The sequence below is a fragment of the Rhinolophus ferrumequinum genome, chromosome 2 (assembly GCF_004115265.2).
Source record: "Rhinolophus ferrumequinum isolate MPI-CBG mRhiFer1 chromosome 2, mRhiFer1_v1.p, whole genome shotgun sequence".
NCBI classification, from domain to species: Eukaryota; Metazoa; Chordata; class Mammalia; order Chiroptera; family Rhinolophidae; genus Rhinolophus; species Rhinolophus ferrumequinum.
The window spans coordinates 61,942,793-61,958,554 of NC_046285.1; the positions used below are offsets into that span (position 1 = coordinate 61,942,793).

Below are 15,762 nucleotides of genomic sequence, written 5' to 3' on the forward strand. Positions count from 1 at the left end.
TGCTTGCCTGCTCCTTTCTCCTTTGGCTTCATATTGTCCCAAGCAAAGGAATAGAGATAGATTAATGGTATTCTAGCCACGGTGGTTTTATTTTAATGTCTGATGCTAAAAAGGCATTGGAAGCACATAATTTTAAATTATTTAAAAACAAAAACTCTCATACTCTATAATACGGAATTCCAAACCTCTTTTCTGTTTGGATTTGTGAGCATATGTTAAAGCTACAGGTACTTAAAAAAAAAGTAATGATTTAGCGTGGAAAAAATCTCATGGTAGCAAATAGGTGAAGAACTGATGACACACGATTATTTGAAAGAGACTCCTTTTGTAACAGCAAACTGTTGAGACTTAGAGAAACCAAACCAGCAACCAGCTTTATAATTATCAGAAGCTAGAAGCAGTACTTGGAAATGAATCACAACGTGTTACATTATCTTACCAAATATACCAGCCTTTGCATTATCTTAAAATCCCAAAGACTTTATGAAAAATATAAGCATTATAAAGAGTTCAGAGACTAAAACCATACTCCTATAATTACTGTCACATTTCTTTAACGTAACAAGAAAACATCATCTTTAGAATTCACAGTAATCAAAGTAAATTTATGCCTTTTATTTTAGTTGGCTATATGTTCCAACATCCACATGAATGTGAAAATGGCCTAGAAAAAATACAATGCTTCTGAAGAAGAATGATTTAATGTATTTTACCACATCTAAAAACTAGTTGTGAATTACTGTTTCCTGGACACAGACTTTGAATAAAATACACCTATATGAAGGTATTGTAAGAACAAGAGAATTTTACACTGTTACAAAGCAAGGTGACAGAGAATAACTTAAAATGCCCATGATGTACACAAACACAATAATCTTACTTTTTGTTTCAAGTTACCTAATTTTCATTTTAGGACTTAAGGTAGTTTGCCAAATCTATCAGATTTCTGGACTTCCAAGAACTTTGGCTTAGTGCAGGAATGAGTTGGGATTCGCTCTCTAGCTATAGCATATAAAATTTAGAGTGATCTTTCATTTCAAAATTCTTAAATCATCTGCTAATGCTTTACTACAGAAAGCTCATCTCTGACAGGTTATATTACTTCTCAAACTCGATTCCCTACTCCAACATGTACCTCCAGCAAAAGCCTACTCATCCTTTAAATTTCAGCTTAAGAATTTCCTTCTCAATGGAGCTTTACCTGACACTCCTACTCCTCCAGAAACAAAGAAAGGCATTTGTTATTTACTATACCCACCCAACCTTTTTATATACTCCCGTTATAGATTTTATGACACTGAATTGCAATTGATTGTCTGTATATCCATATCATCCTGCAAATTGTGAGTCTTTTAAAAGTTATTGGAGTGACAATGGTTAATAAAATTATATAGGTTTCAAGTGTACAATTCTGTAATATACTATTTATACGTTGCATCCTGTGTTCACCACCCAGAGTCAGTTCTCCTTCCATCACCATTTATTTGACCCCCTTTTCCCTCTTCTACCAGCCTCTCAACCCTCTGGTAACCACTAACTGTTGTCTGTGTCTATGAGTTTCTGTTTCTTTGTCTTGTTTATTTGTTGCTTTCAGTTTTATATCCCACATACAAGTGAAATCATATGGTTCTTGACTTTTCCCATCTGACTTATTTTGCTTGACATATTCTCAAGATCCATTCATGTCGCAAATGGCAGTATTTCATTTTTTGTTATTGCTGAGTAATATTCCATTGTATATATGTACCACATCTTCTTTATCCAATCATCTATCGAAGGGCACTTGTTTCCATGTTTTGGGAATGCTGCTGCAATGAACATATGGGTACATGAATCTTTACAAATAAACGTTTTCAAATTTCTTGGGTACATACCCAGAAGAGGGATTGCTGGGTCATGATAACTCTAAATTTTTTGAGGAACCTCCATACTGTTTCCCACAGTGGCTGTATCAATCTACATCCTGACCAGCAGTGTATGAGAGTTCTTTTTTCTTCACAACCTCTCCAACACTTTTTATTACTTGTCTTGTTGATAACAGTCGTTCTAACAGGTGTGAGGTGGTATCTTATTGTGGTTTTGATTTGCAGTTCCCTAAAAGCTAGTGAGGTTGATCATCTTTTCATGTATCTGTTGGTTGTTTGTATGTCTCCTTGGGAGAAGTATCTGTTCAGGTCTTCTGCCCATTTTTTAATTGGATTTTTCTGTTGTTGTTAAGTAGTATGGGTTCTTTATATATTTTGGATATTAGCCCCTTATTGGAGGTGTTGTTTGCAAACATCTTCTCCCATTCGTTTGGTTGTCTCTTTGTTTTGCTGATGATTTCTTTTGCTGAGCAGAAGACTTTTAGTTGGATACAGTCCCGTTCATTTACTTTTGCTTTTAGTTCCCTTGCCTTTGAGATCAAATTCATAAAATCCTCTCAAAGAACAAGGTCCGTAAGTGTAGTACTTGTTTTCTTCTATGTATTTTATTGTTTCAGGTCTTATGTTTAGGTCTTTGATCCATTTTTAGTTAATTTTTGTATATGGTAACAAACAGCAGTCTAGTTTCATTTTTTTGTATGTGGCTTTCCAATTTTCCCAGCACCGTATATTGAAGAGGCTTTCTTTTCTCCACTGTATGTTTTTGGCTCCTTTTTCAAAAACTATTTGCTCATGTATATGTAAGTTTATTTCTGAGTTTTAATTCTGTTCCACTGGTCTGGATTTCTGTTTTTCTGCCAATACCGTATTGGTATTGATATTGTTGTTTTGTAGTATAACTTGAAGTCAGGGAGTGTATTACCTCTGGCTGTCTTTGTTCTCAGGATTCTTTTGGCTATTGGGGGTCTTTTGTGATTCCATACAAATCTGATGAATTTTAGTTCTATTTCTCTAAAAAATGCCATTGGGATTTTGATGGAGATTACATTAAATCAGTATATTGCTTTGAGTAATATGACTATTTTAATTATGTTGATTCTTCCAATTGATGAACACAGATTATCTTTCCACTTCTTTGTGTCTTCCTCAATTTCTTTTAAAAATGTCTTATAGCTTTCAGTGTATACATCCTTCACATCCTTTGTTAAGTTTATTTCTAGATATTTTTTTGTTGTTGTTGCAACTGCAAAAAAAATTGTTTTCATTTCTTTTTCTGAAATTTCACTATTAGTATACAGGAACACAATGGACTCTTTCTTCTTCTTTTAAAGATTTTTGTTAAAAATATAGCTAACAAGCAATATTATATTACTTTCAGGTGTATACCACAGTTATCCAACGTTTATATACTTCAGGAACAGATTACCATAAGTCTACCAACCATCTGACACCGTACCACACTATCGCAATATTGACTCTATTTCCTATGCTGTATATTACAACCCCATGACTTATCTGTTTTATACCTGAAAACTTGGACCTTTTTAAGTTTTTCAATTACAGTTGACATTCAATATTATTTTATATTAATTTCAGGGGTAGAGCATGGTGATTAGATATTTATATAATTTAAGAAATGATCCCCCTGACTAGTCTAGTACCACCTGACACTATACATAGTTATTACCATATTATTGACTATATTCGCTGTGCTTTACTTTATGACTGTTTTGTAATTATAAATTTACAAAATTTTTTTTTGTAATTATAAACTTTTTGTAATTATAAATTTTTTTTGTAATTATAAATTTGTACTTCTTAATCCCTTCACCCTGCCCCTCAAGACCCCTCCCACCTATCACTCCAATAAATCTAGTGCCCATCTAACACCATACATAATTATTATACTATTATTGATTATATTCCTTATACTATACCCTACATCCCCATGACTACTTTGTAACAATCAATTTGTACTTCTTAGTCCCTTCCCATTTTCATCCAGCCCCCTAAGTCGCCTCCCACCTGGCAACCATCAAAATGTTCTCTGTATCTATGAGTTTGTTTTTGTTTTGTTTATTTTGTTCTTTAGATTCCACATATAAGTGAAATCTGACATTGCATCTGTCTTTCTCTAACGTACGCCACTCAGCACAATACCCTCCAGATCCATCCATGCTGCTACAGATGGCACGTGGAATATTGTGTGCCAATCCCTTCTGGCCTGCAAAGTTTGTTGAGTAATATGCTGACAGTCTTATGGGAGCTCCCTTACAAGTAACTAGTTGCTTTCCTCTTGCTGCTTTTAGGATTCTCTGTCTCTAATTGTAATGTGTTTTGGTGTGGGCCTGTTTGGGTTCATCTTGTTTGGGTTCATCTTGACTCTGTGATCTCTGAGCTTGTAGGTCTAGTTCCTTCACCAGGTTAGTTAAGTATACAGGCATTATTTCTTCAAATAGGTTCTCAATCCCTTGCTTTCTCTCTTCTTTCTGGTACCCCTATGACGCGAATGTTGCTACACTTGATGTTGTCTCAGAGGTCCCTTAAACTACCTCAGTTTTGGATTCTTTTCTTTTTGCTGTTCCGATTGGGTGTTTTCTGCTACCTTGTCCTCCAAATCGCTGATTTGATCCCCTGCTTCATTTAGCCTGCTGGTGACACCTTTCTAGTGCATTCTTCATTTTAGTTATTGTATTCTTCATGTCTAACAGGTTCTTTTTTATGGTTTCCATGTCCTTTTATACGCTTGCTATCTCTGTTGAAGTTCTAAGTTCTTAGAGTATCCTTATAAGCACTGTTATGAACTCTGTATCTGGTAGGTTGCTTGCCTCCGTTTCATTTAGTTCTTTTTCTGGAATTTTCTTTTGGTCTTTCATTTGGGATGTTTTTCTTTGTTTCCTCATTTTGGCTGCCTCTCTGTGTTTGTTCTCTATGTATTGAGTAGATCTGCTACTGTGCTGTAGCTTTACCACATGTGTTTATTGTTTCTAATACCGTGTTTCCCCGAAAATAAGATCTAGGCAGACAATCAGCTTTAGTGAGTCTTTTGGAGCAAAAATTAATATAAGACCCGGTATTACATTACATTACATTATATTATATTAAAGACCCGGTCTTATAGTAAAATAAGTAGTTTTTTTGATATGAGTCTTAAAGGGAGCATATGCTAGTTATTTAACGAACATTTACTGAATGGGTTAATTCTTTAGTTTTTCAGGTTCTGAGTTTGGTTTTAAAATATCTTAATAAATTTTCTACCAAATTGAATTTAAATTCAACGATATTTAAATTGAAAAGGAAAAACCTTAAAAGTGATTCTGTAAAGAGAAATCTACCATTATTGGTGAAAGAGGGGCTAATGGTAAACTTTTTAGTCTGGTATTCCTAGTTGTCCTTTATTCATCAAAGCCATTTATTATAGCTTTACCGTTGGTGGGGGTTCATTTCTGGATATCAAAGAAATCAACACATTGGGCTTATTAATTTTATATGCTAGGAACCTGAGAAACATGCTTCAGAAGAAAGTAAAACATGTCTATACAAGGTTTAAAAAAAAAAAGCAGCAAATCCTAAACTATTGCTATGAAAATTTGAAAAACTTTAAGCAGAGAAGTGATTATTTAGCAACACTAGGTCAAATTGACACAATCCTGAAAATGTATTTAAAAAAAACACAAAAGATTATTTTAGCATATTTTCAGCTCTTTCAGCAAGCAGTTAATTTATCCTGCATAATGACTATTAAAATTGTACTGGTGATCTGAAATTCCTGCCTTCTGGTGTCTTCCTGTGTAAAATGAAAAGAATTTACTTTAGTAACCAATCAAAAAGTATTTACCAAGTATATGCGCTTTGTAGTGTGCTAAGGACCACTGACGATAAAAAGAAATATATGACTTAGTCCCTACGCACTTGGAGTTGATGAAACCTTGGTGATTTAGGACTTATTTAACTTAGAAATAATCTAGTTTCCTATTTAGTCTCTAATTTCTTATTTCCTATTTAAGATCAAACTAGGATTATCTTCTGGTTTCAATGTGGGACACCCAGCACAGATACCTAGTAAGCAACTAGTTATGTTTGTATAGAGGTTAGGAAAGAGGGTTGGACTTGAGATTGGAACACAACAAACATAATGATGATGGTTAAAGTCAAATATATGTATGAGACTGCCAATTAAGAGTGTACAGAGGACTAGAATAAGGATAAGAGATGGAATTCTCTGGGCTATCATTTAAGATACACGTAGGAGAAAAGGAATACACAAAGGAGAAAGATCACCAGAGAGGAAGAAAAACAAGAAGAGCGCTGTGGCAGAAACCCAAGAAAAAGTTGCAGAAAGAAATTATTTCAACTGAAAAAAAAAAAGACCACTGCACTTAATAATTAGGAAATCATTGGTGGCTTTGCCAATACTGTTTGAATATAGTTAAAAGGATTACAATGGATTGATGAATAGGGATGAAGACGAGAGTGAGGAAGTGGGGACAGCGGCTAACTATCGAAAAGCTGGATCAAATGAAAGATTTTTAGTGTAAGCAAATCATAAGCATATTTTTAGGTTTAAAATGAAGGATGGAGAAAAATTAATTTATGGGTAAGAAAAAGTTATTGGAGGATAAAAGAAGAGGAAAAAAACAATCAAAAGCCAAGATGTAAAACATTAACTTGGGAAATGGATAAGATCTCGCCTTATTTGAAATGGAGAGAATTTTTTTATTTGAAACATGAAAAACGAAGAGAGCTGAAATCATATACTATCACATCTTCTATATTGGTAATTCTAAGAAACATCTTTGTGATGAGTTGATATACTCTCATCAACTGAGTAATTAAATTCAGTTACTCAGTGTGTGTTTACAGACTTCCTATCATCCTATGGCTTTCTGCATACACTTGTGTCTCTAGTGAATGCTCAGACTACTGTCACAAATCAGATCATCAATTCTTTCCTTTAAGATTCAAGTAACTCTAAACTTCATATTCCCTTTTTTATTACTAATAGATATTTATTGTACAAGTATAATAAATATAAAATATAATTAGGAAACTAGAGACTCTTTAATTATTGATGGTCAAGTGAAAAGAGGCTGAAAAAAGCTGTGTACCTTTAAATATGTATTAAACCTTCTAAGAGATAACAGAATGATATGTTTTTTGGGGTTTTTTGTTGTTGTTGTTGTTTTAAAGAACGTAATATTGAGACAAATCAGGCAGACATACATCAAGAACAGATGGAAATGAAAGAAGTCGATAATAAATTCTGGATATGAAAAGTCATTTAAATCAAAAATTCAGAAGACAGGATAAACTCTAGATTGGACACAGGTGAGAGAATTAATGCACTGGAGGAAAGAACTAAGAAATTTACACTGAAAGTGGCACAGAATGAAATTAGACAAGAAATATGAAAAAGAAATTAAAAACCATACAGGACACATTAACATCAAGCAAGAGTTCTAGAATGAGAAAGTTAAAGGCTGAGAAGCAATATTTAAAGGAAAACAAAGGCTGAAAAAATTTCTGAATGTAGAAATAAGAACCTTCAGATTGAAAGCACATGTAAGTACAGAGCTGGAAAAACAAAATTTTGAAAAATATGATGATACAGCATAGTAAAGTTACGAAATATTGACAGAGGCAATCTTAAAAACAATTGAAAGAGATTACCAACAAAGTAATGACAATCAGATTAAAAGTGTATTTTACATCAGCAATAATAAATGCCAGAAAGCACTGGAATAAGTAGTATCTTCAATATGTTGAGCAAAAGTAATTGTTAATCTAGAATTCTATATCTACCTAAATTACTATTCAATAATAATTGTGAAATCAAGACATTTTAAGACATAAAAACTAAGAGAGTTTACGTGCATAGTAATTCTTGCCTTAAAATAAATAAAGGATGCATTTCAACAAGAATAAAAGTAAATCCAGAGGGAAGAGATGGTACAGAAGAAAACAATGGTGAGTAAAAGAAATCACTAAAATCCTTGTAGTAAAAATCAAAGTGAGTAACTGTTAAAAAGTTAGAAAATGTTTTGAGTTTAAAAAGACATATGCGTAGACCACCACCACACATTGTTTGAGAAAATATTTGCAAATCACATACCTGACAAGGCTCTTGTATCTAGACCATGTAAAAAAACTCTTTTAAGTGAATTCACTTAAAATAATTTTTTTAATGGGCAAAGAGATCTGAATAGGCATTTCTCCAAAAAGATATACAAACTGCTAAAAGGGACATGAAAAGATGTTTGAAATCATTAGTCATTAGGGAAATGTAAATCAAAATCACAAATTCTCAACCACTATAATGGCTGTAATCAAAAAGAGAAAAGCAAGTGTTGACAAGACTATGAGGACTCCTTACACATTGCTAGTGGGAATGTAAAATGGTGCAGCCACTTTGGAAAACAATTTGGCAATTCCTCTCAAAGTTAGAAATAGAGTTAATATATGACCCAATAATTATACTCTTCAGGTATATAACCGAGAGAAGTGAAAAATAAATATCCACACAAAAACTTGCACACGAATAGTCAAAACAGCATTATTTCTAATTAGCCAAAAAGTGGAAACAAACTAAATATCCACTAATTGATGAATGGATAAACAAAATGTGTGTATCCATAATGGAATATTATTTGGCAATAAAAAAGGAAGTACTGATAAATGCTACAACATGGATGAACCCTAAAAACATTATGCTAGGTGAAAGAAGCCAATCATAAAATACCACATATTGTACGATGCCATTTATATGAAATGTCCAGAGTAGGCAAATCTATAGACAGAAGTAGATTAGTGATTGATTAGGTTTGTGGGAATAGAGTGCGAGTTAATGGGTTGAAAGTCTCTTTTAGAGAGGGTATAAAAATGTTCTAAAATTAGAGCGTGGCAATGGCTGCACAACTCTGAATATACTAAAAAAAATTGAAATGTATACTTTAAATGAGTAAATGGTATGGTTTGTTAGTTGTATTTCAATAAAACTAATAAAAGAGAAAAAAGAACTAAACTATTATGTAACAGTGATGTAGAAGGTGAGAAAGGGAATATTGGCATTAAAATCTTCTAATCTGTATATTATTTATAAGCAGATAGAGATACTCAATACACAGGCATAGCTGGAAAATAAAGGATGAAAATACAATCCATAAGTTCTACATCACCAAAAGGGAAAATAGAAGAAACTTAAATTCAATGCAAAGCCAATGAAAATTCTAGAAAGATTTTCCACCAAATTAGACTACTTATACATAGTATATGGAGGAGTAAAGATGAAATTCTGAAGAAAAAAAAAAAAAGAAAAGGGATTGGGGGTTCTGCCTGGCCAGTTATCAAGACTTATAAAAATACTATATTTAAGACAGTGCATTATTGGTGCACCAATAGATCAACAGATGAATGAAACAGAACAGAAGACCTAGAAAGAGAACAAGATATGCACAAGAGAACGCTGGTTTATGACACAGAAGGCAAACAACACAGATGAGTGGGGATAAGATGCCTCCTTCAATAAACAGCATTGGGTCAATTAACTGTACACATGGAAGAAAATAAATTATCTACTTTATTCCATATATAAAAATCATTCCAGATATATTAAGGACCTAAATGTTGAAAAACTAAGTTTTAAGACAATTTGAAGAAAACATTAGAAATATAGCTTTATGATCTTGACAGCGGAAATTCCTAAATAAGTAATAAAAAGCGGAAATCATGTGCCTAATAAACCTACCTACCAATAAATTTAAAATTTCTGTACCAAAAAAGACACCATCAACAAAGTTAAATACGAGGAACAGACTGAAAGAAGATATTTACAACATATGATACAAAGAATTAGCATTACAGAAAGAACTAATAAAGTCAAACTATCCAATAGAAAAATGGGTAATCTATGCATATGAATGAAATATAGGACACTTGAATCTCACTAGCAATCAGGAAAATGCAAATCAAAGCAAAATGAGATATAATTCACACCCATCAGAGTGCTAATTTTTTTCAAGTCTGATAGTACAAGGTGTTGACCAAGATGTAGGTAAAGGGGAACTCTCATGTTTTGGAAAATAATTTGGCAATATCTAGTACGTCATAATGTTATACCCCATGACCCAGCAATTCCACTTCTAAGTATTCCAATAAAATAAATAAAATACACATAAGAATGGTCACTGCAGCACTTTTTTGTAATAGGAAAAAAAATGACAACAATGCAAATATCCATTAGGGAAGAAGAGACGCCCAGAAGGCTGTCTAGGACAGGGGTTCATTTTGGTCATTCCAGAGCCTAGCAACATGCTATCACAGAGCAGGTGTTCAGAAAATGTCTGAGTGAATTAATAGGTAAACATGAGAGAAATGGTGTTACCTAAAGTGGATGCAGGGTTGAGAAACTGTCTTTGTTACATGGAGAACTAAAAACAGACCAAAATCGCTACCTACATGAGATAAATGAGACAAATAAGAAAATTATAGAGTATATTAAATAGTATTAAGTGCTAAGAGAAATATAAAGCAGGGAAGGGGGCTAGGGAAGTACTGGGGAAGTTTACAATTTTATATTGGATGTCCAGAAAAGGCCTCATTTATAAGGTAACAACTGAATAAAGACTTGAAGGGAGTGAAAAAAACAGAAAACTGGAGGAAGAACATTCCAGGCAGAGGTAACAGCCAGGGTAAAGATCCTGAGAGTGAAGTACTGTATGCCTGACACTTCTGATGAATTGAAGGCTTCCAAGGTGGATAAAGCAGAGTGAGTGAAGAATGATGGGAAATGAAAAGTGGTTGGAGGGCAGGGTGGGACTGGGGAATGATACAGATCAAGTTGAGACTTTGGTTTTTACTCTGAGCAAGAAAGCAAATCCTTAGGAGGTTTTAAACACAGGCATTACATGATCTAACTTGTGTTTTAATAAGATCACTCTGGCTGCTATGTTGAAAACAGACCGCAGGGACAGAAGGGATACGGAATGACAATAATGGCAATCCTTAGGTTCTTTGGAGGATCTGGTCAAGGTCCCCTAATTTCAGTGCTGCTGGGATACTTGGGATTCCTGTAATGCTCCCTAACCAAATGAAAAACTGGGTATCTAGGAATGTATGTCTGAATATATGGATAGAAGCAAATCTTCAAAGATCTAGGTTCTTACACATTAATTCCTGACGTTAAAACTTATTAGCCACACCAAAATAATACCACCATAGGCCTGTGCTGCCTTTTCCTACTCTTTATTCATTCCTTGAGAGAAAGGCAAAGAATGCAGGTACTTCCAAACTGATACTGAAATAAATCTGACACTCATTCATTTATTCAACCAACATTTGGTATGTGAGTACTTACAGTGGGCCAGCTGCTCTCTTGAGCGCAAGGGATTTAAAGAAGAACAAGATACGGACCCGTCCTAAGATATTTACAGCGTAGTCTAGAGAGTGAGATATCTAGACTTAGATAATGTATTATATAGAAACACAGCAGCACTAGTGGAAATATAACATGAGCCACAAATGCAAGCCACATATATAATTTAAAATTTTGTTATTTTTTTAAAGTAAAAAGAAACAGGTAAAATTACTTGTAATAATATTTTACTTTACCCAATATATCCAAAATATTATCTCACCATGTAAGCAATATAAAAAATTGAGATATTTTACATTCTTTTTTTAATACTCTTTTTGAAATCCTGTTTGAACTAGTCATGTTTCAATGTATCAGACAGCTCTATTATGCAGAATAGACCGATTTTTCTTTTAAAGAAAATTGAAAACAATTTGACATTTGCAGGTATAAGACAAACCAAAATAGTAGAGGGAAGCTTGAACATGTTCATAGGTTGAAGGAAAAGAGAGTAAATGTACTAGTACAGATAATTGATGGGGTCTGTGGACCCCATTAAGAGGACAAATGGTTAGCTTAAAAAGAGGATAATCACACCCTCCTTTGTGACAGGTGAAAAGGGAAGAATTAAGTACAGTTAAAAGCAAGTTTGGTGAGTGTGATTGATGAGAGAACAGGAAGTTAAGAGAATTTTAAGAGCATCCCGTTTTTCTTAGTGAATCAGAAGACAATCTTACCAACCCTTCCATCTTTGCCAATACAAATCTGAAGGGACTACATTTATGGAACAATTTAAGAATGGTATCTTAGTATGACAACATTAAGTTGTACTTTTGTAAAATCAGTTTTCTAGCTTTCTTCTGGACTGGTCACCTATTCAGCAAACATGTATTCAATGTCTACTCTATGTCAAGTGCTGTGTGGGACTGAGCATACAGAAATGAAAAAGATTTTCAACGACCTACATTTGTATCCTCAGCATTTAGAATATTACAATGGCTGCACAAAGTAAGTGCTTTAAAAACACAGCATTACATTGCCCTGTAAATATTACAAAGCAACTAACATGTATTTACAAAGACTTTCATTTAAAAGTGTATAAAGTAGTGCCGTCCAGTAGAGTTTTCTGTGATAATCAAAATGTTCTACTCTGATTTGTCCAACACAGTAATAGTCACATTAATTTTTAATCTAATAAATTAGAATTTTAATAGCCAATGTGGTCAACGACTACCATACAAATGTAACTATTAGAATACAGTGAGTAGCTAATGGCATTTCCAGTATTATAATCAAGGTGCTGTCATCTTTAACCGGTTAATACACATAATATGCCGTTAGAAATGGGTACACTATGGATAATACTAATTGTACCAGAAAGACACCATAAGAAAATCTTAGTGTGAAATAACTAGCATTTTGAATCAAAAAAGAATAAAAGACTAAGAAAAATGAAAGGATGATTCCAATCTTTTCACTTTACTTCCGCAAGGGAAAACATCAACCTTCTGACAATCTCCTGATTTTTCTCATCATGTCAAATAGTGAAAATGCTTTGTGGAGATAAGGGAGTCAAATATTTCTTTAATTAGAGAGAAATTACTAGAGCACAGAAGTTGTTTCTGTAATAAAATGACAATAAATTTTCTTTGGCAAAAGAATAGAAATTGTTGAAAATCAGGATTCATATAACAAATAGTGTGTTTATGACTCCAAAAACCTGTTCTTGTGATTTACTTATTAATTTCCCCAAATTTGTCTCACTTATCTGAATTTTAAAAATGAACCTATTGCTAAAACACATGGTGACTCAATCCATTGAGCAAATGGAAGTATAATGTAAACTAGACTTTGAGTTAAGTAATTCCTGGTATAGTAACTAGAACTACTGTTTATAACTGGGATAGTAAAACATACTTTTATTACTCTGTGTATCCACTATCCTCAATGTATAATTTAAGTGACTGTACAAAGTTAATCAGAGACACAAAGTCCTACACTGGCACAGGTCTGATTACATACTTAGAAGATCTGATAACTTAAAAATAAAGCCAGTGAGGTGGGCAGCTAAATGTCAGAGATAGTATTTTTTATGCATAGCAACTTGTTCAGCTTGTTAACCACCTGGTGAGGCAGTTGTCTTGTAAATTAACCACACAACTTCCTGCCCTTCCTTTCAGTTGTATTCATATGAAGCCATTTAAAAAAAAAAAAAAAATTACCAATTGTCTATATTAAGGAGGAGTGGTTATACAACCAGGATTTTATTCAGGTTAACAAAAATACCTAACATTGAGAAGTGGTGTCTTATTAAATCTACTAGGAAAAGCTTTAAGAGAACCACTGTAGAATGATATTCCTATCATACAAAAACACCATCAGGTAAGTAAGCCTTTTCTATTCTATACATGAAGATTGCCAAATCAAAAGCATGAGACCTGTAATAATTAACTTCCAGAGTCAAGTTACTGTTCTATGGCTTACTGAAACAAAGTCGAAGTATTACCATAATACGGTATTACATTGATATCATTAGCTCTGTTTCTTAATGAGTTATATATCTGGGATATCTGAATTTACAATTAGATAAAAACAGAGAATCAACATTTGTTTGAGAAAGAGGCAGGCAGTCTAGTTTTATTTATAAGATTTTTTTTTTTTTTTTGAGATTGGTGTCCACTGCAAAATGAATTAACAGAAGGTTGGATCTGAAATAGTCTTAACATTAAAATGCTGTTCTAGAGCAGGGGAGAAGAGTTATCCATGCTTTAGTCTCACAAAAATCGTTTTGGTTTCATTGCCTTTTTAATTAGTAAGTGAAACCAATGAATTGTAGAAGCACTTAATTAGTGCGATTTAGAAATTTAGCAGCAACCAGTAACAAACCTCAAAATAGAGACAAGGTTGGGCTTCTTCAGCCAGGAGCAATTTCTGTCCTAATATGCCACTGTTGCCTTCCTGTTGTAGTTGCCAGGAGGCAGGACAGATTTTTCTCTCTGAACTGATTATGAGAAAGGTGGCGCTTTTGATATGCCTTAAATCACCCTCTTCTAAGATTTCTTTTTCCTCCAGATATTCCATTGGTTCCAAACCTGTCTCGCTTAAACTGCCTTCAGAAGAACGGAAAAAAGTAAGGCCTACATTCCAAAAGTTTCACTTGGGGGTGGGGTGCGGGCAAGGTTGGAAGGAAAACGTCGTCCTTCGTAACTGTTGTACAAATCTTTTCCGAAACTAGACGGGGGTGTTGGGAGTATTTTCTTTCCCTCACCCAGGCCATGGGTAACGTTTCTTTTGTTGAGAGAGGGGTTAGACGAGATAAGGTCCCCTCCTCCTGGATAATCAACGCAACACTGAATCGTGACACTAATTGAAATCAGTGACGAAAGGGAGCTGGAGACAAGTCCTGCCCCCTCCTCTTCACTCAAACGTGTCCCAAATTGCTAGAGACAAGAAACGCAAGCCTCTTTCCTCTCCCCAAGGCCTACTCGCTTGCCGTTCCCTCGCCGTTTCCTCGGGGGACGCCAGCCCCGCTCCGGACCCCCGCTTCTGGCCGCAGCCGCCTAAGATCGGCGAGGATGAGTGAGGAACCGAGAAGCGCGGGCAGGAAGCAGCCACCTCCCGCCGCCCGATCGGCCGGGGCTTGGAGGCGAGTCGCGCAGCGGGGCTGCGCGGGGCTTCCCGGCTCCGGTCCCCGCGCCCTCCGCTGCCGCGGCCTAGCCAGGCGCCCGCGCCCCAGCCTCGCGGCTCCGCGCCGCCGGCCCTCCCCGGCCACCCAAGCCTGGGAGGCCGCGCGGGCGGGACAGGGGATGGAGGCACCTACCAGCTGCTGCCGGACCCAGCGCCACATGCCCCCACTGTCGCCGTCCCGGTCCCGCGGGACGCGGGGACCGAGGGGCTGCAGGTGGAGGCCGATCAGCCAGAGGGGTGAGCGGAAGAGCCCCTCTGGCTGAAGTTCTGCTGGCCGCCGCCGCCACCTCACTCCCTGAGCCGGGTTCCCATCTCGCCGCTTCTGCCCGGAGGTTCTACAGGCGCAGCCACGGCGCCGCCCCCGCCCGGTGCTGCTGAGCCTGCCGTGGCGCCGCAGCCACCTTCATTATTGACCGTGGTCACCCGAAGCACCGCCACAACCCCACCCCCGCCAGGTCCGGCCCCACCCGGGCCCGCCCCCCGGCGCCCCGGCCCGTCCCCCGGACGTGACGAAAGGGGCGGCCGGGACCCAGGCTCCCCGCGCTCTCGGCCCCTGTCGTGTGCTGCTGGGCTTAGCCATGTGAGCAAGGTCAGCAGCAGACGGGGACAGGTGCGGGCTTCTCGAAAGTGGTTTTTGCGTTCTGCCCCCTTCCCCCTTTTCAGAGGTAGGATTAAGTCGCGGCTGTGTGTCTACATTTCCGTGGAGTCTGCAGCTTCTGGCCGACTCCTCTGTTTCTATCGCTTGTTGCAGGTCTGTTTCTGCCCCTCTGCTTCCTTTGGTACCCCCATTCCCCAACATACATACGCAACAATCTCAAGAGTAGTGGCTGAAGGTTAATCCCGAGGTCTCCACTTTTGGTT

General features: G+C 36.3%; 1 protein-coding gene across 3 annotated transcripts in view; it reads right to left on the reverse strand.

Annotated features, from left to right (window-relative positions):
- Positions 1 to 15,351, reverse strand: part of ATP11B (ATPase phospholipid transporting 11B (putative)) — a 101,025-nt gene extending 85,674 nt beyond the window's left edge. For 2 of the 3 annotated variants that reach the window (XM_033126677.1, XM_033126687.1), the window contains exon 1: positions 15,035 to 15,351. In XM_033126677.1, the coding sequence (XP_032982568.1) occupies positions 15,035 to 15,061 (27 nt within the window). In that variant the 5' untranslated portion in view covers positions 15,062 to 15,351. The remainder of the gene's footprint in view (positions 1 to 15,034) is intronic. The other variant, XM_033126670.1, reaches the window with a different exon arrangement.
- Positions 15,352 to 15,762: the final 411 nt, after the last annotated feature.